Raw genomic sequence first — 24,851 nt, 5'->3', positions numbered from 1 at the left:
ATTTAAATAATACTAATGGGTATCTAGTAAGAGGGATGGATCAAGATGAATACAGTTACTGCTTACCATTAAATATACAAAATGTTTCAGTATTTAATGGTTTGTTTAATGGCCTTGGTTGTTTCTCTCTGTCGCCCATATTTACTTGTACTCTGGCAATGCGAGGTAACCTTCAAGCAAAAACATGCACTGTGAAAACAAGTGACATCTCTGTCACTGAAAAAAAGCGCATTCAAGCCACCTGCCAGCGTTCAGGGCAAAATCATGGTCACCCAAAGACATTCCTGCTGCTCCGACGAGAGGCCTGACTCCCTACAGACAAACTCTGCCAGTAGTCATGTGCTCTATTCCTACTGTTATCATACAGAGCAAATGAAAAGCAAGAAATAGACCAGTGAGAAAAACGACACGAAGGAATGTCCCTGCCTCTGTTTTATCGGCACGATAAAAACCTCCATGAAGGGTGGAAACGGAAAAAAGCATGACCCTCCCTCAGGTCGGGGAGACGTCCATAAATAGCCTATATGGGCCGCTGTGACTCAGCATTATTGGATTATAGCACGTATGTAATGGAAAATCAGTGCAGAGAGGGAGTGGTGGCTCGACTGCCCATTTTCCAGAGTCTTTCCCCTATTGTGTGCTGGCAAAGGCTGGTCATACACCTTCTGTCCCTCGGTAACTTGTGTGACACACAGTGTTGGTACGCAGCTCCTGCCGTCTCCATTTCTGCCTTGGGTTTGTGTCAGTAGCAGACTGACATCACTAGTATTCAGTTCTGATTTAGCAGAATTTAGCATCTAATCTCCAAAACACACACACACACACACAGACTAAAGCTTGCCCATCAGAGCACACCATCATGTTGAACGCTGTCGTGAACGCTGACCTGACGTCTCTGTTCATTGTCATTAGATTATTGTAGAATACAAACACAATGATTAATATGCTGCTACCTTTTGGCTCTTGTGTTTTTAATGTATCACTTAAAAATCAGTATTACTATAATCATAATTATAAACATAAATATGCTCTCGTAGTAAGAGGCCATTCATTGCTTTCATTCAGATCCATGTAGAAAGGTTCAAATATAAATAACAAGTGTTTTTTAGTGCAAAATCTACTTCCCAGTGTTTTCACTTAAAGCGTCTCCTCCTGTTTCCATACTGGACAACGATGCAGCCTAGTAACAAAGGACACGGCAGGCCACCTACTGAAGCACCCTGACACACTGAAGTGGCAGAACATTCACACCTTAAGGCAGCTTATGGGTCCATATAGATTAAAGATGTTACACTGCAGTGCAGTTTTAAAACAAAGAACGTACCTCTCACCTTTCAAATATACTTTAATGTCCTTCAAGTGGTTGCCGGGAAATTTCAGGGAGTGAGACAGGAGGTCTGACTATCAAAGGAAAACAGATCCGTGGTGGAGCTAATCTGAACTACAGGAAACCTTTAGCTGCACATGTGTAAATTTGTACAGTGTGATTGATAGGGCACAGCTCTTTGAGAAACGTGAGACGAGCACGTTCATTTCTGCTTTGTTTTGTGGGAAGTTCTGGATCCATGCTCACTCTGTTTAGCAGTCACTCACTAATCCAAAAGAAATCACATTCAGCTTTGTCAGTTTATTTTATGCTGAACAACTTAAGTAGTTTAGGTGTGACGACGGGGTTAAGGATTCAAACCTAAAACCACTTGAAGTTTAGGTCCTTAAGCATAGCATAGGTAATGTAATCCAAGCATGTATTGTTACCATGAATATTACTGCCAACTTAACAACTGTCAAAGTAGAACCATCTAGGTGGAGGTAAGGAGCTCATGCCGGTACAGGGTGTTGCTGCACCCACCACACAACAAACCACCTCAGGGATGTGAACCCGAGTGCAGCCGTGTGGCAGGTGATCCCTCAGCATCACACTAATAACAGTGTGAGGTTATTTGTCTGGTGGCTGGAGTGCCAGTTGGAGGACCTGCTTATGGGGCTCGATGTAGGTTAATGTCATACCCAGGACAGTGCAATCGCAGGGTAAGGGCCTCACTCAAGGGCCAACAGGCTAGAACCACTCCTGGCTTTTGCAGGATTTGAACTAGCAACCTTCCAATCGGCAGCACAGATCCCTAGCTTCAGAGCCACCCCTCCCCCCAAGGAAATTGTAGTGTATTAGAGTTCACTCCCACCTGTGGTAAGAACTGATTCATTTCCTGAGCTGTGGATTGAGTGTTCAGGTTGGCCGAGACACCCTCTCGCCGGCCCAGTTCCCCTTGCGTGGCTCGTTCTAATCGCATCTTTCTGAACTCCAGATAGTTCCTAACCAGATTTACTAGAACCCTGTTATACTGGCCGGCTTCACCAAGAATTCAACTCGTTCAAAGCCCATATCTCTATCTCCTTTGCTGGCAAAATAGCATGTGTAAACATAATGGATCACATTTTATTACGGGGAATGCTGTTCACGGAAAGGAACCCTTTACATGTGTACACTGCATGTATGAAATTCGCTGCAGATTTATAAAAATATCAAGTCCAGTCTCATGACAATAAGGAGACTGTACTATAATATGGGTGATTCACTTTTGGCCAGGTTCTAAGAAGGAGACAGAGTAGTACAGAGGTCTGTTAGACGGAACTAGCCTGTGTGCTTCCTCTGTGCATTAAGAAGTTTTAGTTCTGTTCCTGTTTTGTGTTGCGTCCCACTATGTTCTAGTGTTTTTAGGCACTACAGACAGCAGAAGTCTTCAGAAGGTCATGGCCGAGCAGCTCGCAGTCAGCTGTGTGTTGGGACAGATACGGACCGACAGGCACACAGTGCTGCTCAGGCCCTTGCAGTTGCTGACAACATTTCTTCTGTTGCCTTTAGATTTGGCCTGAGATACAGGAGAACAGGAAAATATCCATAAACCTGTGAATTTCTTTGTTTTGTTGTTGGGAACCAAAAGCAGTATTTAGATATGCCAGTACTGAGTATTTCTCTGGTGCAGTATTCAACGCGCAACACAGTATCAAAAAATGTGACAAGTCATTATGCTTCTAACAGTGTTTTCATCTGGCTCTTTCCATTCCTTGTCTTCCTTTTCCGGTTTCAGTACTATCCTTTCTTATTGATGCTGTAATGTATCACAAGACACTTACATAAAGCGCCTTGGGGCGACTGTTATGAAAGGCGCTATATAAGAATGCAATGAATTGAATGGAATGGAACTGAAAAGTGGGCGTGATCGCTTTTTTTCCCCTCCGCCACCTGCTTTATTTCTATTCATTTATTTACTTTTATTTATTTCCTCAAGAGAAGGAGAGGGAGAGAGAGGGGGAAAGAAGGAAGAAAATGGAGAAGAAGGGAGATAGAGAGAGGGAGAGAGAAGAAAAGCAAAGAGACAGATAATCTGCTTCAGCACCCGCTGAAGAGGGTGTGATCGCTGCCTTATGTCAGCACTGCTCTCTCGGGCTGCGCTCTGCTGTTCTGCAGCAGTGATCATTAACCTTTAACAACACTGGGCAGAGACAGTGCGAATCAGACCAGCAAGGACGATTCTGTCTGCAGGAAGACGCCTGGCCAGTGATGCTTCTCTGAACTACACCGACGAACACAGAAATACAATAAAAACAGATTATTGGCTACAGTAAATTCCTTCTGTATCTTTTATCAAAGTTTGTGGACGGCTCTCCACCCGCTACATTTGCTTTCTTCTGAGTCACCGTGCGGAGGGAGTGTGTTTGTGAAACAAATCCGTCCAGACGCCTCACATGATTACCTATGATTTGTGCATTTGTAAGCCGGAAGAAAACACGAGCAGCTCTTACGAGAATGTCATTGACTTAATCAGCTGAAGTGAAGGATCATTGATTACAATAAAATGGGAGTCAATGGGAAATGTGTACAGTTGAAATATGTGTGGGTTTGTGTGTCGCAACACAATGTCAACAGTGAAGTAGGAGTAGGAGAAGCATTATCATGCGACAAAGCATCACACCATTCGGTGACGTCCCAGTGTCCCAATTCGGTGACGTCCCAGTGTCCCAATTCGGTGACGTCCCAGTGTCCCAATTCGGTGACGTCCCAATCATATGCACTCCATTAAAATGTTTCCCGCGGATGTGACGAAATTCAATTCTTTTTTCATTTCATAAATACCCATATCTGACAGATGTGTTTTCAGAAGTGAAACTAATGAGAAAATATGTGGAATCTGTCTGTTTCATCCTGCTCTCCATGATGTAGAGGTGAGAGCAAGGATGTCAGCAAAGCACAGGGTTAGCCAGTGGGCAGCACCTGAGAATTTGGGGGGTTTTCTTAGTGGGATCAGTCTGCCAACCCTGGGATTCAAACCAACAACAGTCTGCTTTCTAGGAGTAAGTCCTGAGCCACTCAATACCCCTTATTTCCTGGTTATTCTTTATTTCAGTGTATGGTTACTAGAGCGTTTTCTAAAGCAGGAGGTACAGCTAAAATGCTATAATAACAAGAACTAAATTAGAGATGTTCTTCATAATTCTGCTTGTTATAATGATTAAATGTGGAAAAATCCATCTCAGATTTTGTCTGCCCTGCCACTTTGGGGGGGAGGGCATATGATGCAGGAGGGGGGCCTCCTGCATCATGAACGTGGCCCGTCTTAAGGCTGCAATTGCTCCGAAACCCCCACTCTCTCCCCAGCCCCTCCAGAGAATCCTGTGAACCACACTGCATCTTAAAGCTGAATATAACCCAGCATGAACAGCCAGGATGTGACCCGGCACAAACAGCCTGGATGTGACCCGACACAAGCAGCCTGGATGTGACCCGACACGAGCAGCCTGGATGTGACCCGACACGAGCAGCCTGGATGTGACCCGACACGAGCAGCCTGGATGTGACCCGACACAAGCAGCCTGGATGTGACCCGGCACGAACAACTTGGATGTGACCCGGCACGAGCAGCCTGGATGTGACCCGACATGAGCAGCCTGGATGTGACTCGACACGAACAGCCTGGATGTGACCCGGCAGGAACAGCTTGGATGTGACCCGACACGAGCAGCCTGGATGTGACCCGGCAGGAACAGCCTGGATGTGACCCAGCACGAACAGCTTGAATGTGACTCGGCATGAACAGCCTGGATGTGACTCGGCACGAACAGCCTGGATGTGACCCGACACGAACAGCCTGGATGTGACTCGGCATGAATACCCTGGATATAACCTCGCATGAATACCCTGGATGTGACCTGGCATGCAGTACACTGAGCTGAATAATTATTCATTCATCTCTCTCCAAACCACTTTCCCTGAATGGAGTCTCAGCCTTGTGCCCTTTGCCATCTGGGACACGTTCCAGCCTTTATTGAAGTTTTACGGATAGAAGCAAACACTAAATCAAAGTTTACTTCTCAGGGTGAGTGATATAATATTTGGATCAGATACACCCACAGAAATTGATCACCCTTTTGCTTCGTTTGCTGGCCTTAAATTAAATTACTTTTATACTTATTTGACTGTCACAGACAAATTTCTGATTTATCATAAGAAAATCATGAGTTGTTTCTGCTTGTTTCTGCTCCATTGTTCGACAGTTTTCTCTTCCTGTAAATTTCCACCAGGAGCATGATGGGAAATAATCTCAAAAGGAATCTAGTTTGCAGTCTTGCAAATAATGACCCTGCAAGATCCCGCGTCTTTGCAAAATCATAGCCTGTGACAAAATAACTCTGTAACTAATGACACATTGTTTTTAGACAAGGGCATCAGACTTTAGCCTTTTAAAAAAAAGTCTTTTCAGAGTTTTTTCAAAGCTTTCTAGTGTACAGTTAGTATTACTTGAATTTTATAACCACCTTTGTTGCCTTATGAATTTCTTTTGTCAGGCTTGATAAAAACTTATCTGTCCTTGACCCTGTAGGACAGGGCTGCTCCTGGAGACCTACCACCCTGCACAGCTTTGCTGCAGCCCTAATCTAACACACCTGATACAAATAGTCAGCTATATTGAAGCAAATCGGTCCCCCATCCATCCATGAACCCAGCTAACAGAACACGTTCCCAGAACCCACATTATGTGAAAGTCCTCTCCGAATTAGCAGAGAACATTCTTACGGTAACTGTAAACTTCATTCAAACGTCAATGTCAACATGAATACATTATTATCTTAACCTCCTTTTAACATTATTAATGTTGGGAAAATATTGTTTTATAATAAAATATTATTTTATGAAACTGCTATATGTATATACTGCGAATGTACCATCTAGCATTACCTACATGATCTTACCTAGTCTGCCACGCCCTCTATTTGCTTTTATGCTATTATTCTGAGTTCAGTCGCAGTTGTAGAACTGGGATAACATTCTGGGAGTATCAGGAAAACTGGAAATTTGAACATTTCCATACCTTAATCGTAACGTTCGGTAAACGTTCCTAGAGCGAGAATTTGTTAACAAGCAATGCACTCTTATTTGAGTTTAAAATAGTACTTTTGTAAGCACGTATTAGTTTCACTTATGTATGAATTCTAACTAAAACAGTTTGTCATGAAGACTACAGACAAACGACCACAGGATCCAACTGAAAGGCATATTTGTGATATTTGTTAAAGTTATAATGTATTTGTTTGACTTCAGTCTTTACCGGAATATTTATGCTTTTGCCTTCCAAAGCTTTGGCATATATATAAAGAAAATGATATTCATCCCGACACATATCCAATGACAGGCCGACAATTTAACCAATGACAATGACAATTTTACTTGCTAGACTTCAGAGCATATTTTAAAAAACAAACATAAGAGGAGTTCCATTGACCTCCAAGGGCAGGTTGAGACGAAGATTTTGTGTTAGACAACTTGGAGCATCATAGTCTTAAACAAACGAGCGATAAGTGTGTGGTTATGAATGAAAATAAACAGATATGACGGGCTACACTTCGCCTTAACATCTGTTAAAGTGGCCAAGGATGGATTGTTAGCCAGCTGCTGACTGCTGGGGTGACTTGTGACTGATATTAAATATACTGATTCAAACCGAAACTCGGACCGATAATGTTTAAAAAGGCCAGATGAGAAGCCATTCTGCACAGTAGGTAAGACAACTGAGAAACAGCTCCGTTTGCAATGGGAGAGCTGCTGTACCGATGGAAAACTCCAAAGTTAATGGTTGTTTAAAGTTGTATTTAGCTGCTGTTGACAACCCTTATAGAGGAAACCATGTGAGAAAAATAGGGGGTCATGAGGAGGGTAGACAGACCACCTGTCTGTCTGTCAGTCACTTCACTGGCTTCCTGTTTTAGGACAAGATCCCTCTGCTCACCCACCAGTGCATTTACAGAAACGCTCCTCTTTACTTAAAAGAACCGGTAACAACTCAAACCACAACACGACCCCTCCACTCTTCACAGTTAAATCGGCTCTGTATTCAGCACTTCTGTGCTGCTACGCCTCGCCTATAGAAATGCCCTTCCTGACACTCCGAGGGCAGCCCAATCTACCGACAGCCTTAAAAAAGGACTTAAAACTTTCCTTTTTAGCGAATTTTATCATTCGTAATTTTTTCGCTTCGTAGTTTTTTACATTTTTAAATTTTTTTTACATTTCTCTGAAAATGTAAAGTGCATTATAAATGAAATGTATTATTGTTTAAACAATGTGAAAATGTCACCCATGTAAGCTACAGAGCTCCGTCACTTGGTGATGTCATATTCATGGGTACTCGGCCCATCACACTAACGGTCTCCCAGCCTGCCTTAGCAGTTCTCCTTGTGCTTTGTCAGCACCAAAATAGGTGCCACTCTGTGTCTTTCTGACGTCTCAACAAAGTGTTTAACTTCCCACTAAACAAGGTAGGATGCCTGTTAAACATAGAAAAAAAATGAAAATATAGCGTTTGAGGATCACAAAAAACATTTCTAATGAATTATATTGGCCGAGTTTTTTTGAGCTGTAAGAATGGCACTGAGAAATTATATTCTTCAATTTTTGAAAATATGAAGTCAGTGAAAATCGAACTGGAGAGTCTTTCCCGTACCAAAACATACAAGCAATAGCAAAAAAAAAAAAAAAAAAAAGGTTTCTTGGGTACAATGAAGTGCGTTCTTTGGAAAATTATAATAAATTCCTCAGCTATGCTATGGGATCATTCCACAGATGGCAGCGGAAAGTTTAACCTGAAGCTTTCGGGATCGACTCCAGCATATAGCCACATATAGCGCGTAGAAACAAACAAGGTGGCTGTGATGTTATCATGGAGACGAGGAGGGAGTGCAGTGGCTTGCAAACCGCTGACTCTGCACAGGGAGCATGGACTCCCATGTTTATAGACATCGTGTTCGACTAGAATCAGATCCAAGAATCAGGAATGTTTAAAAACAAGGGCTGCTTTATAACAAGGGAGTCTGACGAGCTCAGAGGAGAATAAGGGGTGTTGCTTACCAAGAATTTCATATAATGTTGTGGTTTATGGAGCATTACGCTGGCATCAAAGGACTGAAATTAAACTTTATCATGCAACAGCATAATAATCCTGAGGGAATGTGCCATCAGGTCAGGAGATCAGCTCATAAACTGCCCTGCCGCCAGCTCTCCTGGATGCATGAATCACTTTATGTCAGTAATTAGTCACCAGAATTTGGAACACACAGTGGCTACAGACTTAGATGTGTTTGGTTGTACATATAAGTTATTGTCTTGCTGATGGAGGAGAGAGTGAGCAAGTAGTGAATCGCGACAGCTGGAAGAGTCGATAAGCTGCCATTGTTACAGCATGCTGTCCACTGTCCGTTTCAGACGGAACCCAGAAATCCACTTTCGTCCAGCCCAGACTAACACATTGCATCTCACTTGTGAGATCTGAGTGATTCAGATAGTTTTGCAAATGTACCATGTAAAAATGGCTTATGCGACGTATCAAATTCTTCCCCTACAATAGAATCTCTCTCTTTCGTATAGTATGAGTCATGTTTTTAGTCCGTGTTAACTTACTAGTTCATATTCCTTTCCAGTACCACATAGAACTGCAAAGCAAAATTAATATTTATTTAATCGGCTGAATCATTATCCCAAGTGCGGTAGGTGCTTCTAGCAACACAATCTATTGCAGTTAATGTTTGACGAAGCCCATTCTGCCCTACAGTCAGCACATGAACCTGAACAGAGGTTTTAATGTTCTCAAATTAACCCGAGGAACATCTCTCTCGATTCTTGTACCAAATCTAATACCTAAGAGAAACCTTGAAAAGCCTAAGAACCTGTTAGACCAAGATTGCCAGGAAGTGCAGGAGAACCTTGGGAGAAGAAGGGAATTTCCAGGGATAAACAGAAGTCATGCTGGTGAGTTATCTGGATAAACATTATCTCCTGATTTTCAAGACGTCATTCAACAAAACCCAGGCAACATGAAGATACTCCAAGAGTGTTGAGCCCCATGCTTATTTTTTATAAAAAAGTAGATTAAGAAAAGTCACAGCAGAAATAGTCATACTAAAGTCTTCTATACTAATAAGCAAACCTTAAAGTATATGAGAAAGCTTATTAAACGAGAAGTATGTGTCGTGATGGTTCAGGAAGTTTCCCTGGATCCAGTCCAAGTTGATATCATGCTGTTGGATCCTCAAGAATTAACCGGAAATTCTTCAGTAAATGTCCAACCATCTGTCGTTCAACCACTTAACCTGGTCCCATATGCTGCAGCGTGGATAAGACAGACAGACAAACAAATTTATTTTTATATAGCGCATTATCACAACATTACATTGCCTCAAAGCGCTTTACAAAAGGCAAAAGGCTGGGGTACATCCTGGACTGGATGCCAGTCCATCACAGGGCACGGGGCTGGGGTACATCCTGGACTGGATGCCAGTCCATCACAGGGCACAGGGCTGGGGTACATCCTGGACTGGATGCCAGTCCATCACAGGGCACGGGGCTGGGGTACATCCTGGACTGGATGCCAGTCCATCACAGGGCACGGGGCTGGGGTACATCCTGGACTGGATGCCAGTCCATCACAGGGCACGGGGCTGGGGTACATCCTGGACTGGAAGCCAGTCCATCACAGGGCACGGGGCTGGGGTACATCCTGGACGGGATGCCAGTCCATCACAAGGCACGGGGCTGGGGTACATCCTGGACGGGATGCCAGTCCATCACAAGGCACGGGGCTGGGGTACATCCTGGACGGGATGCCAGTCCATCACAGGGCACGGGGCTGGGGTACATCCTGGACTGGATGCCAGTCCATCACAGGGCACGGGGCTGGGGTACATCCTGGACTGGATGCCAGTCCATCACAGGGCACGGGGCTGGGGTACATCCTGGACTGGATGCCAGTCCATCACAGGGCACGGGGCTGGGGTACATCCTGGACTGGATGCCAGTCCATCACAGGGCACGGGGCTGGGGTACATCCTGGACTGGATGCCAGTCCATCACAGGGCACGGGGCTGGGGTACATCCTGGACGGGATGCCAGTCCATCACAGGGCACGGGGCTGGGGTACATCCTGGACGGGATGCCAGTCCATCACAGGGCACGGGGCTGGGGTACATCCTAGACGGGATGCCAGTCCATCACAGGGCACGGGGCTGGGGTACATCCTGGACGGGATGCCAGTCCATCACAGGGCACGGGGCTGGGGTACATCCTGGACGGGATGCCAGTCCATCACAGGGCACGGGGCTGGGGTACATCCTGGATGGGATGCCAGTCCATCACAGGGCACGGGGCTGGGGTACATCCTGGACGGGATGCCAGTCCATCACAGGGCATGGGGTTGGGGTACATCCTGGACGGGATGCCAGTCCATCACAGGGCACGGGGCTGGGGTACATCCTGGACGGGATGCCAGTCCATCACAGGGCACACATGCAGCTATACGCTTCAGGCAACTCAGTGACATCATTTAGTCTGACTGCATGTCCTTGTACTGAGGGAGGCAGCTGGTGTAACTGAGGGAAACCCATGCAAGATAGTCAGAACACGCCAATTCACATACGCAATTGGGAAGTGGGATTCAAACCCAGAACTTTCAGGTGTGAGGCAATAGTACTACCCAATAAGCCACACCTTTAGTAAATGTCCAGCTTTATCAATATGCTACTCAAAACATAGTTGGTGAAAGGATGACATATGCATTGTGGCTCTTGTTCATTTATCCATCGATCCATCCATCCATCCATCTTCTGTAGTTCTATTCGGGGTTGCAGGGGGTCTGAAGCCTATCAGGACAGGGCAGGGAACAGCTTAGGATGGGGCACCAAGCCATCGCAGGGCACATTCCACACACTCACTGGGCAATTTGGTATCTCCAATTAACCTCAGCATGGGACTGGAGTACCTGGTGGAAACCCCATGATGACACAAGGAGAACGTGCAAATTCCATCACAGAGACTCATCCCAGAGGTGTAAGGCAGCCCATGTCTCTCTCCCTTTGTCATTTCATTAAGTTACCCATTGCTGTAGCATGTCAATTTCCTGTGGTTTTACTACAAAAGCATTACTACAACACACAGATTTGCGAGTCAAGTGACAAATTAACTACAACATCATATACAGGCGACACATCGACACCCTCCAGTGTGAAAGTCATACAGTGAAACACAACCGATTGTTATCCGAAACGTGGAGAGCTGTGTGGGAGGGAGGCCAGCATTCACTGCACGAATAACCAGTTTCATCCGTCTTCCGTAACTGCAAACTCAGTGCAGGTTCCCGGTGAGCTGGGAGCGTATCCCATTAAGCAGAGGTAGAAGGCAGGAAACTGCATGAATCTGACGCCAGTATTTTGTGAATAGAGTATTACCATAATCCAAGGTGTGGCAGTTTGCATGATAATACAAAATGATAGTTTGTCAATTGATATAATTATTCATACTGTTTTGAATTTGCGCAATATTATATCATTTATTGGGGAAAAAATCAAAATGAGAGGTGAACAAGGTGACTCAGTAGCAATGCTGCTTCACATTGTCTGAACCACTGGCTCACATTCTCAGGTCACCCAGACCCTGAGCCAGCTTAGAACCTGCAGCAGAAATAGGTACGAACCAGGCAAGACTAACAGCAACATCTAAGAGCCACTCTCTTTTGTGGGGAAAATGAATGGTATATTATTAATACTGGTTACTTTATGTATAACATGTTCAATCCCTTATTGTAATAAAGTCAATGTGATATTAAAAGATGAATGTATCGATAAGCGGTATAATGGAACTGACAGAATCTTTCAGTTACTCTTTTCTTCTATCATAAAATAATTTTAAAGAAATTATGAAGTTCTCACCTGTGCTTTAAATTCGACTTTTCTGTTCAATAAATTAAAACGTAAATAAACGTGACATTGTAACAAACCTGCCACCTGGGATGTAACGTCACAGTCACGCCGAACGGGGTGACCTCAGATCTTTTGCGTCACCAGGTATCCCTGTTTCTGTGGCTGGCAGTGGGCGTGTCCAGCGTGGTGGGGAACGAGCCAATAAAATGCCAAGCTGTCCGGAGTGGGGCGGCGCTTTCGTCAAACGTATTTAAGTTGGAAGCGCGTCGCGGACTCTGTTCTTATGGTTTTACCCATTTGGCTTTAGTTTGTGATGTAACGACGTGGGTTACCGCTAATTTACTGTTATAAAGTGCTTCGTAGTTTTCTTTTGGTTTATTCCTGCTAAGTGCCACTGAGATCTCCAGCCTGGTTCCTGGTTGTGGGATCTGTTATCCTGCGAAGGGATATCATTGCTGAGACGTATGAGCGCTCCACTGACGAGTGAGTAGATCGCATGCGACTGCCATCGATTATTTTTCTAAATAAGAAACTGAATGGGTCCTTTCTGGCTTTTTTACAGATGTAGAATGGACAGTGACGATATAACAAAGTTGTGGTATATTTGGTAAGTTTCTTTAAAAATTCTTCTAATCACTTTCGGTGGTTTAAATCCTCTCGTTAACAACTTTAGTTTTGTAATCACCCAGCCAGATTAATGGCACTTTCATAATTTAATGATCAAGCTGACCGTTGCGTTTTAACTAAATGTCCAGCAATCGGACACGTGTATTTGCGCCTCTGTCGTCGATTTATTTAAGTTAAATAGTTTTTTTCCTTTAGGTTTATTTTAATAATAATGGGCACCCTGCTGATGTGCGGAATCATCGCCGGCTGTGTGAAGATGTGCTGCAAGTCCAGCAAGCCGCCGGTGCCCACATGCCCCGGGCAGCGTTTCCAGGTGGCGGTGATCGATGTGGAAAACAGAAGCGCCTTGAGCAGCATAAGCACCATGTCCTGTAAGCTTCGCCACTTTCGGCTGCATATTCTAAAGGGCCGTACATTAGTGTTGTTAGGCTTTCATAGAGTGATATGGAAAGTCATCTTGCAAAACTATATATTAACGGGTAAATATATTGTAACGAAATACTTTGATCTTATTTAAGTAATATAGATTAATGCCTTCCTTGCCACTGACTTTTAATGGAACTGAACTCCACCCCCCTACCCTCAGCTTTCTCCCACCGTCTTCCTGGTGAACCTTCACCCCAAATCTTCACTGCAGGGCTGAGAAGCCCCTTGTCACCTCCGCCGTACAGTCTCTATGCCCTGGAGAGCCCTCCGCAATACGACGAAGCACTGAAAATGCCCGCTGACAAGACTGTGGTTGTGCCCAGGGCCCTGGAGGACCCTCACGTGGTCCCAGAAGTCGCTGGGGTCCAGGAGTCAGTGGACACAGCCGACGGACAGCGGCCTGCTCAGGACAACCCACCAGAATCAGAAACTCAGAATGCTACATCGTACGAAGACGAGGAACCCCCAGAATATCGCCTGTATGACCCCATGGCGGAGGAGAACTTCACTGAAATAAGCCTGACGGAGCCCTGATCTCCACGCCCAGGAAATGCTTTCACCCTGGGCCGTTTGCTGCAGTGCTGCTATCTGCTGTTTCAGTCACTCAGCAGACTGGTTTTTAACCCTCCCATACTGCTGGATATTCAGAAGAAAATAGCAGACAAATCAGGGTACAAAACAGGGGATCCTTTCTGGGGTTTAACCCAGTCACCTTCTGGTTGGTTCAGTTCCTTCACTATACTTGCTGCTTTCTTCCTGTGGTGATGAAGTCTGCCACTGTCTGGAAGGGTGTGACGATCCTGAAGTTCACAGTGGGAAGAGAACCTTTTTTACTCCATGATTTGAAGAGAAGTCCAGACACCAGCCAGTGGCTGCATATTGTGAGGCCACACTGCCCCTCTTTAACCTTGAAGTGTTCTGCCAGCAACTGGTTGTTCTTGCTCAGCTGCAGCTGTTTCTTGCCGCCGTTTACAGTTATGGTTGCCTGGAGGTCACATGACCGGAGTTGTTGCTTGGATAAGGGGTGAAAACAGAGGACCGGCCTCATTGTCCTGGGTCTGTAACTTCCTCGTCTGACTTGTAAGAAGCAATGAGAAATAAGCACTTTAACATTTACGGCTTTCTTCTCTTGCAAGTCGGACAAAGCAATGGGACTTTATTTAAGGACTCTGTTCTCTGAGTGCTAACATTTTCAGGGATTAAGCTAATGTGACAAAGGACTGCTGGCTGTTCAACTTTTAACTCTTGGAAATACGAACTTGTTTCTTATTTAAGACTTGCTGCAGATATCATTAAAGCACTACTTACTGAAACAGTGTAGCCAGGAGTTAATGTATATTGATTTTTTTTTCAGTTACACTTGTACGTTGCATACTTTAAAAAAAATGTACATCATATATGTCAAATGTCTTTTTCTAGGGGGGTAAACTAGACAGTGGGGAAACATTTAAGTGAAACTTTGTTTTAAATAGTTTGTCTTAACTAAATGTCTGTCATTTTCAAACTGGGGGAGTGTAGGAGAAAAAAAAAAACGTTAAAGCCAGTATAATTTCAACACAAGAATGTATTGATTTGCCCCTAATTACTAACGAATAACTTATTAGCTTTATAGTGACCCTCCGTAGGACAGAAGTGGGCAGAGTGCCTGTAAAAACACACCACTTTCATGGTGGGGTATAAAATAAGAGGCAAGATCTCAGTACGATTGAGTACATCGGGAAAAAGTCTGAGGTGAGAATAATTCTTAGGTTTTTAGGTTGCCATGGTAATCGTCCTATAATCCTGCGCCCTACCTATAGGGTTTAGCCGCCAGTGGGTCGGGGGATTCTTGTCGCACGTGAGGGTACCGTAAACCATGACCAGGCTTTAAAGAGTGTGTGGTGTGGACAGCAATTTAGTGGCAGTATGGGATACAGAAAGGGTGTTTATGCGTTTAAGAAAAATGAGCTTTAAGAAGAAAAAACTGACTTTAGTCAGAAGCCAGATAGGGCAGATTAATAATCAAGCGGCCAAAGACTCGAAGGCTCCTCTAGCACACGGAGATACAGCACAGCCCACCTCATCATTCTCTGCTCCGGAGCTGGTGGAACCGGAAGTTGTGTAATCAAAAACTCTGTGGCTACAGTTTTACGTTTACTCCTGTAATACACAATGTCTTACAACGTCTTTATTTTAGCGTAAAACCTACAGCTGGTTAAGTATGGAACCGAGAGCAGTTTAATTCAGACTCAGGCTAACAGAGAGACAATAAGCCACACCTTTAGATGATGTAATATTACTTGTATCCATCCGTCTGTCTTCTAGACGCCATCCTGGCAGTGTCTGTGGGCCTGTGGCACAGGACACAAGCAGGTGCATTGTCTGAGCAGGATGCCAGTCTGTCACAGGGCACATGCGCGCTTACAGTCTTGATGTGTTGTAAATCAAACTCTGGCCCGGTAACTGGTTGTCTGATCTTGAGGTGATTAGTATTTAACTCAGTTTGTTAGTAATTTTACGTTCCAGTGTCACACCTCTCAAATCTGGTTTTAAGCCTTCCACCAGCAGTGTTAATTTGTAAACACAGTTGTCTTGATAAAAATGTTAATGACTGATTAAAATGTCTCCATCAGAATCTATGGCACGTCAGTCTTCTGTTGCTCTCTGAAGGGTTACGTTTTAATGACTGGCAATCAAATGACAATTGGAAAATATATGATGCCACACAAGTTATTTTCTAACCTCATGCCAGCCTTTCAATGCACTGACGTCCCAGCCATGGGTGTTTGTTTGCTTTATAGCTGTGCAGACCGTATTGTAGTGCAGGCACTGTGGTGAAATGAGCCATCAGCTAACGGTGTTGCAGAAGAGCGCCCCACAGAGGCCATGGGCAGAATTGCTTGCTACTCTCCTTTTGCCAATGCATAGGTCATAGAGCTGCGGCCTGTACTACGAAGCGGGTTACTGGCTTATCGGGGTAACTTGTCAGATTTAAAGTACCACAGTTTAAATGGACTTCATATTCGTTCACTTACATTTTGCCCAGACTACCTTAAATCTGACAAGTTGCCCCGATAAGCCAGTAACCCCACTTCATAGTACAGGCTGCTGGCTTTCCTGGTCTCTCTTCAGGCTTCTTGCTTCTCTTGATTCTTACTAAACACAGATTAATACCTTCTGATTATTCGTCACGGTTTTGCCAATTTGTCTAATTTTGTTTATCATAGTCGAGCAAACAGCAGTTGTGTTTTAACAGGAGATGTGCCGTGGTGCATCGCGGCTTCATTATTTTTTAATCAGCTGCAATACATATAACCCCCACGAGATGGTAGCATTTCCTTTCAAATAATACGGGCGAACCATTGAAATTCGTTTTTCGTTTTGTAAACACGTTAGATTAAATCTTACACAGTGGCGATTGTCGTCTTATGTGTTCTGTGCGTCAAAGGAACACTCGTTGAATATTTAAAATTTAAAATCCAACTTCCCATAATGTACAGTATCTATTTTAGCCATAACTTGGGTGAAGAGTAAAGATGTCTGTCTGTCTGTCTGTGTGTGTGTGTGTGTGTGTGTGTGTGTGTGTGTGTGTGTGTGTGTGTGTGTGTGTGTGTGTGTGTGTGTGTGTGTGTGTGTGTGTTGAGGGGGGAGGGGGATCACAACTAGTTACAGCTGGTCAGTGTACCCTCAAAACCTGTTTTTATATTAGATACTGGAGGGTATACAGTTAATACATTTATATTTAAAGAAATTTTTATATAAAATGATTTGCCATGATTTGCCGTAACTTTTTTCCTGAAATGGATGTTGTACATTAGAAAAAAATATATGTGGAGGTGTTGTGAATGTGTGTGTGAAGAGTGCTGCACCCCTGTGTCAGGCTAGTACCCCATCCTGGGGTATTATATTCCCTGCCTTTGTGCTCAGTCCCCCACAACAAGCAGGTAGGGAGGATGGATGGATGGATGGATGGATGGATGGATGGAAATACATATCTTGGGAAACTCCTGTGGGAATTTAGGACATCATTGTATCACTTTAATATAAACGTACAGTGAAAAGTCAAAATGATGAGCGTCTTTTTAATACAAAAATTGCACGTGTAACTGATTAATAGAGAGGAAAAGATGTGATGCAGTGTAACTACTTACTACCTGTGTATTATGTTCTACTTAAAAGTTATGAGTTTGGTTAAAATATTTTGTTTCTCTAAATTGCTCATAGTGTGTGATTATGTGTTGGTCTGTTCCCTGGAGTCCTGCTCAGGGCGCCCCCTACCGGCTGCCTTGTGTTTCCTGAAGTTCCAGCCTCACTATGATCTAGCAGTGGACAATGAGCAGGGGCGGGCAGTCTCATTCGCAAAGGGCCGGTGTGTATGCAGGCTTTTGGGATAACCTTTAGGTCAGCTGGTGTGAGGGAACTTTAGCTAATTAGTGACCTGGACACATAGCGCCCACTTCTGGATAAGATTGTCTACCTCTGCGATAGAGGCTTTCACGGTAAAACGGTTTCCATATAGGATATAATATTCAGCATTTCAGGTTCAAGTCCACTAGTTGTGGTTTTTAAATCTGAGAGCATCGATACTGATAGGAGCCATTTGCGTTGAGTTACTAATGCTTCTCTTTACTGATGGCGCTTGCATAGTGCGCCCCCTATTGGCGGACTTTAGCATCTTGGAGCCGAATATCCAGGAAGCGACTTAAAACAAACGAGGAAATAGTGAAGCCAGAACGGAATATTTAGTGATTGGGCTGTTGGTTCAGCTGCCAAAAATCCACTTAAGGGAGTGTGCAGCTCTATGCCAGGGTACTGATCTACCTGCCGATCAGTCATGCGAAGTTATAAGGTTAAAGACGAAACGCAGGTGATTTCCGTAACGCATCGACAGTAGGCTGTGCTTAAAAAGTGGAATGTTCATCCTACATTTTGTATTTAATTGTTTTATTTATTTGTTTGCGCTGTAATATGGTTAATATAGGCCTATAGTATTTTGTTGAGGCGGCACGGTGGTTGAGTGTCTATACTGCAACTCATGGGCGGAATGTCCTTTTGCTTTGAATGCAACCTAGCCTCCGTGTGTGGAGTCTGCAAGTTAACTGCATTTCCTCTTGCAGTCCAAACACATTCCGTTAGGGGGAGAATTTGTCTTAAAATTGCTCGTAGTTTGCAGGAGTGACCTGCGAGGCGCTGGCATCCTCTCCGAGGTATTCTTATGCTGCCTAGGTGGTGGGGGGGTTCCTGTGACCCCGTACTGGACACGTGGTGGTAAGATGGGTGGATGTTGAATCGCACTCCAGAATTTATACCTCTTTCTTTGTAAACCGAACAATACACTTACATTTGTTCTTGCATTTGCTCTTCGTGTCGGTGCAGCAGATCCATAGCATGTGCATACGCGCAGCCGGATCCAAATCTATACCGTGACCATAAAAATGAGGGAAAATTACACTGCAATGTATTTAACTTCTTGGGAAACAAGACCTTGCACATGCTACATAATGTAAAAGGTCAGAAATAAATAAACATATTATCCCAACACGTTTGCAAAGCTCACAGCAGCTGCGTATTCATTTAACGAACGATTTACATCCGCCCCATATCAAACTTGCTAATTAGGGCAAGGGTGAAGGAATCCGTTCCCCAATATTTAATTGCATTTAAATTATTAGACCATTGCATTTAAATTATTAAGGAATCCCCCCATAGTCATTTTAAACATTTTGAGTCACACCACCTGCACTTTTACATGGATGAGCGTGTCCATTTGCACTCGCCTCCTCTCTGTCGAGAGGACTCGCCCGTAAAGGTAAATGGTGTCCGTAAGAAGAAGCGTCTGTTCCTAAAGCGGAGCCTGTCCGCCCTGCTCGCCCAGAAACAGGCTGTCAGCGTTTGCTGGAGGTTGAAACAGATTACAGCAAATCTGATTATTATATCCAGCCTCGGTTATAAAAAGGCAAGGTCATTATGAGCTTTGGCTTAACGTAATGTCAGTCTTTTTGTAAAATGTATGAAATCGTATTACTCGACATTCGTATTGTCGTTTTCTAATCTGACTATCTAAGCATCCGATATGGGTATTAATGTCGTGATACTGCTATTTACTTAAGCTTTCTGATAATTTATTCTAGCATATACATTATTTAAAACAGGCCTACTGCTGTAAAACTCAAACAATTTGTCTCCGATTGCATAATTAAACGTCTTAGTGGTTTTAATGTTTTTAGATGCCCTGAAGTAGTGTGCAGTTAATTTATTAAATCTGCTGTTTATCTTTCCATCTTGCGACCGCTTATAGCTGCCAGCTCTCACGCATAGGGCGTAATACTCACTTTTCTGACGGCAAATCTATATTATTCCATTATAAACCTAAAATTAGCGACATCAAAAGCGTTGGGGCAGTTTGCAAACCCTGCAGTCTATTTACAAGGTGATACATCTGGCACATACATGTAAATGCGTGTGCATGCGTGTGCAGACTTGCCTCGAATTGAAAATGTCAGGCCATCCAGCTGACCAAAGTTCACGTCCCTGTCCTTGTTAGGCTCGTACAGCGACCTGGAGTCCATCACAGGCAGCACAGGCACAAAATTAGCTCATACCTTTGATAGTCCATCACAGGACACAGCAGGCAGCCTATCCGCATGTCATTGGACTGCGAGATGAGAGTACCAGGACGTCCCCCGCAGCAGTGGGAAGACACGCAAACTCCACAAACACAGAAGTGGTTCACATTGTATTTCAGGAAAAAAGCTCTGATTGCGCCCAAGAAGCATTTTATCTGGAATCGATGTGTGTGCATCTTGCTTATATTGTATGTGGTGTTGAATGTTGTAGATCTGCAAGTCATAAATATGTCAAAATATTTACGCTCTGTTGCTATACATCTGTATTATGGAGTTGATGATTTTGTATCTCATATTGTCAGCAGATTTGCACTTACTACGAAACATTGTCGAAACCATTGAGGTTTCCTAATACACTTTTGGCCTGAAATTGTCTGCCATGTCAGTCTAAACATATAGGAAAGCAGAGCAACGTTAGACCTTCTAGATGGAAAGATGGTCTGGATGTCGGGTATAAAAGTCTGTTATGTTTGTCTCTGAGTTTTTCCTTTGACTCCCGCCCTGCCCGCCACCTCGCTAATGGCCCCCCTGCGTACCTGTTATGGGGCTTCGCGACAGATGCATAAGAGCAGAGGGTATCCTAGGTAACCAAAGCCCCGAAGTGCTGCCCAATCAGCAGCGGGCCAGCTGTGTTAAAGGGACGCCTGCCTGCCAAAGACAAGGGGACCCGTCGCTCTGCCTGCATCAGCTCCATTTGTAGCTCTGCAGGCTTTTGCTTTTCAGAATGCAGTCATATTTCGCATAGGCATTGCTTCTGTGACGCAATAAATGTGATACATTATGACGTCAAACATGCAAATATTTGCCAATCTTTATGGATTACTTGTGAACAATAATACAGTTTCTCCTTCAAATTTGAACGTACTTTCGAGTTATATGGTCTTTAGTCCATAATCAGCTGCAACAATACTTTGCAAAATCCTGTGAAATTATCTGCCTAAACTTGTAAAAGATCATTTTTATTCATCTATCTATCTATCAATTTTATTTATTTATTTATTTTGAGGGGGTTATATTATTTGTAGAAATCTGATTTTGTAGTATGTAAAACACTAGGCCTACACGTTGCAAAAGCAGATGTGGCAGACTCCTGGAAAGAGTAAGGAAGTGGACATGTGACCGAGAGGTTGTGAATCCAAGTCTCCTGATAGGCCCTGCTGTTGTACTCTTGAATTAACTCAGTGTTCCGGAGGCAGCTATAAAAGTAAATAGGAAGATTTTGTGATCGCAGTTTTATCAATGTGCTTGAAAGTTACCAAATAAATAAATAAAATGTGCAGAAAACAAACGCTGGGATACCTGGCAGAACTGCCTCAGCAGGCCGCCTAATTAGCAGGACCCTAGGGGAGAACCTGACACCATTGTTGTCTCTGCAAACATTTCAAGACAAGTTTACCTGTGCTTGTAGTCTGTCTAGTACAAAGCAATTTCATGGGGTCAACAATCTATCACAGTGACCGTATTCATGTTGTTTACATGACATTTCTTGTATAGAGTGTGAGCAACATTTCTGTAGAATGTTGAAAAGCAAGTCGCTGAGTCTTACGCTCGTTTCGTCAGTCTGTGGCCATCCACTGCGCAACACAGGAGCTCTGAGTGGTGAGTTACGCCATTGGTCGATGAGAGAGAGGCCCATGCGTTCATGGTGGATGTGTAGAAAGGCAGCAGTTGGGCTTACCCAACAGCATCCTTGAAAGTAGCAATTGCTTTCCTTGGTGTTACAAAGCATAAGTTGGTACAAGAGAGTCACCAGGTGCATCTAACCGTTGCTGTATCCTGTGAGCGGTACCATCCTCTAGACCAGCACACCAGATGAGAAACACTGCCTTATGGAAGGTGTGCCGCGACAGAACAAACGTTTGGAAAAGTTGAAAATGTTTCAGCAGGAGAGATGCAGTTGTTGAAAGCAATTTAACTTTTTGCTTACATGAATATCCACTCAAAGGCATCTCCTGTGATGTGAGTTAATCGTGTGATATGGTGATGTCGATCTTTATGGTCATGAATGCATTTTTCATTCCCAGCCTGTTGTTTGGTACTACCATTGGACTATGGAGTGTGACATGCACCGGAATCCCTACATGTGTGAGATTTTGCTCTTCCAAAGCTACTTTTACCCACTGCCCCTGTGCCCTGTGGCATGTCCGGGGCAGATCTCCTGTCCAGCATGACGCTGGTCGATCTGAAGCCGAGAAGGAAACTGCATGACGTTGAGCACTTGAACTGGGCACAGCGAGGGTTTCTCTCATCCTCTGGGCAATGGATCAGGCCTTGTTGTCTTCAGGGTCTCTAAGTAACAGAGCTGCTAGAGCCCTCAGAGGAAAATCCTGTGCTGGATACTGCCGATAATGAGCAACACCTCGTATTTTCCTACGGTGAGGACCCAGTGGAATTCCCACGCACACACACGTAGACCTGCCAACTGCCCTTTCGCCTCACAAAAATGTTTCACCAGCTTCTCAGTCCAGACCAACCTGGCAGTGTGAGGAGAAACCCAGACTTTGAGGTGTCGAATGGCTGAATTTGCCTTTTAATCCAAGCAGTCAGATTTTCAGTTGACTTTGACTGAATTGCAATCTCATATGTCCAAGGTTGAGGGTTTCATTCCCACCCTCAGCTCTTTGTGTGCAGAGTTTGCATGCTGTGTTCACTCTGGTTTCCCCCAGATAATTTGACTTGTTTCTGCAGTCCAGAAACATGCATTTAGGAGAACTGGTGTGTCTGAATTGCCCATAGTGCACAAGCGTGTCTCCTGCCTCGTGCTTGTTTTTTATATCAACATGACACAGGAAAAAAAAAAACTTGTTATTTAAGCTATACAAAGTTGTGAGTAAGGAAGTCGACCTTGTGTCTTATTTTTCTTTGGGCTCTAGTACAACATGTTTACTTTTAAAATCACCTGAGAAACAGGACTGCTGCTAGCTGGGTGCCCATAGGGGTGATGCTCTGTACATTGGGGAATGAGGTTTAATGAGGCCTATTAAAAAAATAAAATAAAATCATGGAACATGTGCCCGACGGCAAATCCTAAATGTCAGCTGGGGCACTGCTGTGACAAACAATATTTATGCTACGTGGAAATGAATCTGGCTCATTCAGTAACATGCAGAGAAACCTTCTTAAAAAGAATGCGTATATTTCCTTCTAATTTTTGTGAAATGGGCATGTTCATCCACAGATGATTGAAATGTAAAATGTGATGTTTGTTAAAGTTTGCTTTTTATTTATTGTTAAAACATTTTATGAGTAATTTGCATGTTGGGGGGGATTTCCTCCCCCCACAGAGTCCAGAAACATGCTGAAGTGAATTGGGGTCGCAAATTTATCCGTAGGTGTGAATGTGTATGAGCCCTGTTATGGGTTGGCACCCCGTTCCGGATTGTTCTCTGCATTTTGCCCATAGGCTCTGGACTCCAGCAGCCCTGTATAGGACAAGTGGGTATGAAAAATGATTGCAGATCTGGATAAATCAATACAATTCCAAGGGTCTCACAAACTTTTCCTCAGAATTGATTATTACGTTTTATATATAATAAAAATTTTGCATCACATGTATTCTTCCCCATAAGTACTTGGGGTGATTGTAAGTCTATGTGACATAGTGGCATAAAAACTGAATCTATATGCAAACAATAAAGAAAATACACATTATATATTCTTCTAAATTATAGAAGGAAGTTATAGTAGTAACAGCGAGATGCTGAATTTGTCAAACAAGGAAGATCACAGGAGAAATAATCGGACTGCATCCAAGAAAAATTGCCATGAAGACCTCAAGTAAAATGATGAGGCAGCAGTGTGGAAGCTGGCTGTAGTTTTAATGCGACAATAGCATTAATCTGTCTTTTCTGTGGCTCTGCTAAAAATGACTGTACTAAATACTACTGTTAAGTCACATATTGTCGATTGGTTACTCTGGTCAATTAATAAATTCTTATCTTTACTGCAGTATCCAACCCTATAAAAAATACAATAAATTTATTTGCTCTAACAAACTACATAAAATAACAATTTTGGTTTTCAGGCTTTATCATTATCCAATACTGTACTACATATCAATGTGAGACCAAATGCGTCAGCCCTAATTCAAATGTGAAAGGTTATGCGGTCTAATTGATTCGGTTCGCCTCCCATCCTCCGCGCTACCGCGCATGACTGGGTTGCGGTCGGCGCCGTCTCTCCCACCCGTGCGTAATGACGCTACAGCGGCGTGGGGTTTCCCGGAGCTGAGTGCAGGGTTACCGCGCCCATCTCTGCTGGTTGATGGCCGGAGGAAGCGACTGAGGTGCCTGAAAGAAACCGTCAAGGAGTGTCTAGGGTGCTGCGCCGAATAAGGAAGACAAGAAAGGCTGCAGAATTTAAATAAAATATACCGAGGGACGGAAAGGGACTGTAGTGAGTCAAGCCGGCGTTAAGTGACTCTCCTGTGAGGCGCCTAGCTGCTCTTTGCGCCAGTGTGCCGGTGTGTCTCCCTCGGCGTATTGAAAGCTGGGTTCGGGGAGTGGCGCTCCTCGGCAGCTAGCGAGCTAAATCTGAGCTGGGTGGGCGCGGAGAGGATCCCATCTTCGCTGTTTCCGGTCAATGCCATATAGCCGAACGACGGACATCCCCGACTGAAAAACGGGTAAGGGGACAAGAAAATGTGGGTTATGGGGGAGGCAGGGCGAGGGGCTCGTGCAAAACGGGGGCGACAGATCGCTGGGAGGGAGTCAGCCGCGGTCGAAAGGGGTTAAACTGGGCTGCCTGACTGGGGCTGTGCTGCGACGGGGTGTGGGGGTAGCTGGACAGCCGGATGGGTGGTCGGGTGACATTGATACAGTATTTCAAAAATAATGTAAAAATGGTGGATATAATTGCGCATTTTTGGTTTCTTTGCCCAGCGCTTCCCCCTTAGCTTGTTGGCGAGCCCACCCGGTTTCATGGGGGATGTTCTGCAGTATTGTTCATGGCTCTACA

At 44.1% G+C, this 24,851-nt stretch overlaps 2 protein-coding genes and 1 long non-coding RNA gene across 3 annotated transcripts in view; 2 read left to right on the top strand and 1 right to left on the bottom strand.

Annotated features, from left to right (window-relative positions):
- Positions 1 to 12,515: 12,515 nt before the first annotated feature.
- LOC125745293 (transmembrane protein 52-like) lies at positions 12,516 to 14,603 on the top strand. The gene is made up of 4 exons (XM_049017986.1): positions 12,516 to 12,720; positions 12,800 to 12,844; positions 13,060 to 13,235; positions 13,451 to 14,603. Exons 2-4 carry the CDS (start codon positions 12,807 to 12,809, stop codon positions 13,822 to 13,824), a joined length of 588 nt encoding a protein of 195 aa, XP_048873943.1. The 5' UTR covers positions 12,516 to 12,720; positions 12,800 to 12,806; the 3' UTR covers positions 13,825 to 14,603.
- An 878-nt stretch (positions 14,604 to 15,481) lies between these two features.
- On the bottom strand, positions 15,482 to 19,163 carry LOC125745292 (uncharacterized). Its single transcript, XR_007398620.1, has 3 exons — positions 19,007 to 19,163; positions 18,611 to 18,685; positions 15,482 to 15,620 (listed from the first exon to the last, which is right to left on the bottom strand). It is a non-coding gene; the product is annotated as an uncharacterized LOC125745292 (long non-coding RNA).
- A 4,952-nt stretch (positions 19,164 to 24,115) lies between these two features.
- Positions 24,116 to 24,851, top strand: part of gnb1a (guanine nucleotide binding protein (G protein), beta polypeptide 1a) — a 31,785-nt gene continuing 31,049 nt past the window's right edge. Inside the window, exon 1 of the mRNA XM_049016311.1 lies at positions 24,116 to 24,519. The gene's annotated coding sequence lies outside the window, so the exon portion shown is untranslated. The remainder of the gene's footprint in view (positions 24,520 to 24,851) is intronic.

This window comes from Brienomyrus brachyistius, chromosome 6 (assembly GCF_023856365.1).
Source record: "Brienomyrus brachyistius isolate T26 chromosome 6, BBRACH_0.4, whole genome shotgun sequence".
Taxonomy (NCBI): domain Eukaryota; kingdom Metazoa; phylum Chordata; class Actinopteri; order Osteoglossiformes; family Mormyridae; genus Brienomyrus; species Brienomyrus brachyistius.
The sequence above is the reverse complement of the archived record's forward strand: the minus strand, read 5'-3'. Positions and strand labels throughout refer to the sequence as shown.